At 35.4% G+C, this 2,654-nt stretch overlaps 2 protein-coding genes across 20 annotated transcripts in view; both read right to left on the bottom strand.

The window, feature by feature from the left end:
* LOC108626531 (THAP domain-containing protein 1-like) overlaps positions 1-2,654 on the bottom strand; it is a 7,816-nt gene that overhangs the window by 2,673 nt on the left and 2,489 nt on the right. The gene's annotated exons all lie outside the window — the stretch shown is intronic.
* Positions 1,151-2,607, bottom strand: LOC108626532 (uncharacterized). 2 transcript variants are annotated; one of them, XM_018027255.2, is made up of 2 exons: positions 2,471-2,607; positions 1,151-2,364 (listed from the first exon to the last, which is right to left on the bottom strand). In XM_018027255.2, the coding sequence occupies exon 2, from the start codon at positions 2,017-2,019 to the stop codon at positions 1,249-1,251; it is 771 nt and encodes a 256-aa protein (XP_017882744.1). In that variant the 5' UTR covers positions 2,020-2,364; positions 2,471-2,607; the 3' UTR covers positions 1,151-1,248. Both variants share the same exon structure in this region, with proteins under 2 accessions (XP_017882744.1, XP_026670698.1).

Here is a 2,654-nt window from a genome sequence, read left to right as displayed (position 1 = left end):
TCAGGTGCCACATACACCGTTTTTATCAATTATTATTTCTATTATATGTCAGGTGCCACATACACCGTTTTTATCAATTATTATTTCTATTATATGTCAGGTGCCACATACACCGTTTTTATCAATTATTATTTCTATTATATGTCAGGTGCCACATACACCGTTTTTATCAATTATTATTTCTATTATATGTCAGGTGCCACATACACCGTTTTTATCAATTATTATTTCTATTATATGTCAGGTGCCACATACACCGTTTTTATCAATTATTATTATTTTATATCATATCGCACATGTGTCACATACACCGGTATTATCATTTTATTGTATGAAGTTGACCACATTGAATCGTTCATTAATTGAAAAGCGTATGAAGTATTAAAAGATTTTATAAGTTGGTTATACATATTTAGTTATTAAGCTAACTTCATGGTAAAAAGAAATAGGGGAGACGAAAGAGAAAAGATTTTGATATCGGACCATCTAGTGACTTCTGAAAAATATCTCTGCATTAAGGACATCTTTTTAAAAAAGACTTCTTACACATTGTAAAGTAGTCTAAAAAAAGTGTATTGTGACATTAAAGCATTAAGAAAGTACAGAGGAAACAATTAATATTCACGAAAGAAATTCAAAATGTCGAATTTACGTGTATATAAGGGTACGCGGTGCCCGACGGCAATGCTGCCCCCCGACGGGCCTCAAACTTGCCTTCGGGCCGCTACCGCGCCCTTTGATTGCACCCCTCCATCGCGAAACATCCGCCACATGCCCGTCGCCAAAACGATTATCTAGCTACGTACATTCTTTTCGTTCAAAACAATAATTTCCCCATCACGCAATTCCAGTCGGACGAAAAATTCATCTGGTCGTGTTAAAAAAAATATATATCCCCTGGAATCTTTTCTATTGCCACATTGATCAATCGTTCCGTTCGAATGGGAAAACAGTAAATGTAGCGTTAATAAATAGGAGGAAGCACAATTTCTGCTGGCCACGCAGCGTTCGCATAATTGATAACATTCCCAATGAAACCTATTTAAAACTTAATTACTTGAACGTAAGGACGATCGTAAATTCACCTTCGGATAGTTGTTAAATGAGATTCATATAATTACACTAACCNATTTATAATTGTGTACGAATGAAGAACGAAACGCATAGATTTTCATTAATTTTTCTTATTTATAAAACAAATAATAACGAACTATACAATATATACAAATTATATAACATAACACAATTCTAATCGTCAAATGCAGCTTGGGAATTACAAACAGTAGGATGATACTTGTCGTATAAGCAGGGAAAACATAAAGTGCAACGACATCGACTACATCTTATGAAAGATACTTTCCCGCATCCACACGGCTTGTTTAGAATGTGTGTTGGAAAACAAATATCATTCACATTTAAAAAAATGTCTCTATCATCGGACAATTTACTTGCGTACCATGCGTAACGCAACATATCCTTAAATACTGGCGCAGATAGTTGGTTATGTATTATACCATGTATTTTTATGGCATCTTCGCATGAATTAATTTCACGTTTGTTTTCAATTAAATATGGACAAGTATGCATGCGTTTGATAAAATTTTTAACCTGCCTATAAAAATAAACGTCGCAGGGTTGGCAAATTGCGGTACATTTAGGAGGTATCACTTTCACTGTACAACTAGGAAGACCTACGTTATCGCTAAAAATTTCATCATACAATACAGGATTTGTTTGACCCCCCGAAGAATCTATAATTAACAAAAATTTTTCTGTTCCCACATAAGGAAGCATTACGTGACTTAAGAAGGACGTGTATAACTGCGTAGTAAGCTTCCCAGATTTGGAGCATGTTACAATTACATTAGAAAACTGCTTCATTAAATCGTCCACAGTTTTCTGTACCCTGGGACGAAACTTTCCTGTGGGTTCTTGCAAGCACAGGAACACGTGAGGTACTAATTCCCCCGATAAGGTAATCGCGTATTGCGCCGTGTACGAGTGACTAACTTTGTTCATATTGAGCTTTTCAACTAGTACGCCATTTGAATTTAATTCGGCAAGTGTTCTGTCATATGTTGCTTGATATTGGCAACACGTCTGATCAGTATTGATAACATATTTTTCATTAAAATTTGGAATTATTGCCTTTGTTTGTGTTTGAAACTTTGTCGCGGCATCCAGTATTTATTCCACAGTCACGCATTCTTTGTGAGAGACGTATTTTACGATTTTCCTTTGGCGAATTCTGTGTCTACGCTTGAATTTGTCGACCCATGCTGCTGATGCTTTAAAAATTAAAGATTCTGATTGGAATTGGGCTGCAGCAGCTAGAGCCCATTGTTGCAAATTCCTTGTTGTCACCTGAAAAGTAAAATCAAAGTTTCATTTCATTAACATAATTTCTTCTTCAAGTACGGTTGTGAAAGAAAAAAAATTAGAAGTAAAGTTGATACGAATGTACACTTACTTGATGATAATTGTTGCGAGCTTCTACGAAACGATCGTACGTCCAGGAATCAATAAGAGCGTATTTATCAAAAATTGTCCCGCAACTTTTTATACTTTCCTCCCACTTTTTCAACTGATCTTTTCTTTTCAGCATTCTTGAACTCTTCGCTTGTAAAGTATGTAAATTCCACTTGGGGTGTTGT

Source organism: Ceratina calcarata, unplaced genomic scaffold (assembly GCF_001652005.2).
Source record: "Ceratina calcarata isolate Rehan_Ccalc_2016 unplaced genomic scaffold, ASM165200v1 scaffold412.2, whole genome shotgun sequence".
Lineage (NCBI taxonomy): Eukaryota > Metazoa > Arthropoda > Insecta > Hymenoptera > Apidae > Ceratina > Ceratina calcarata.
Note: the sequence above shows the minus strand (reverse complement) of the source record. Positions and strands in the feature narration are given on the sequence as shown.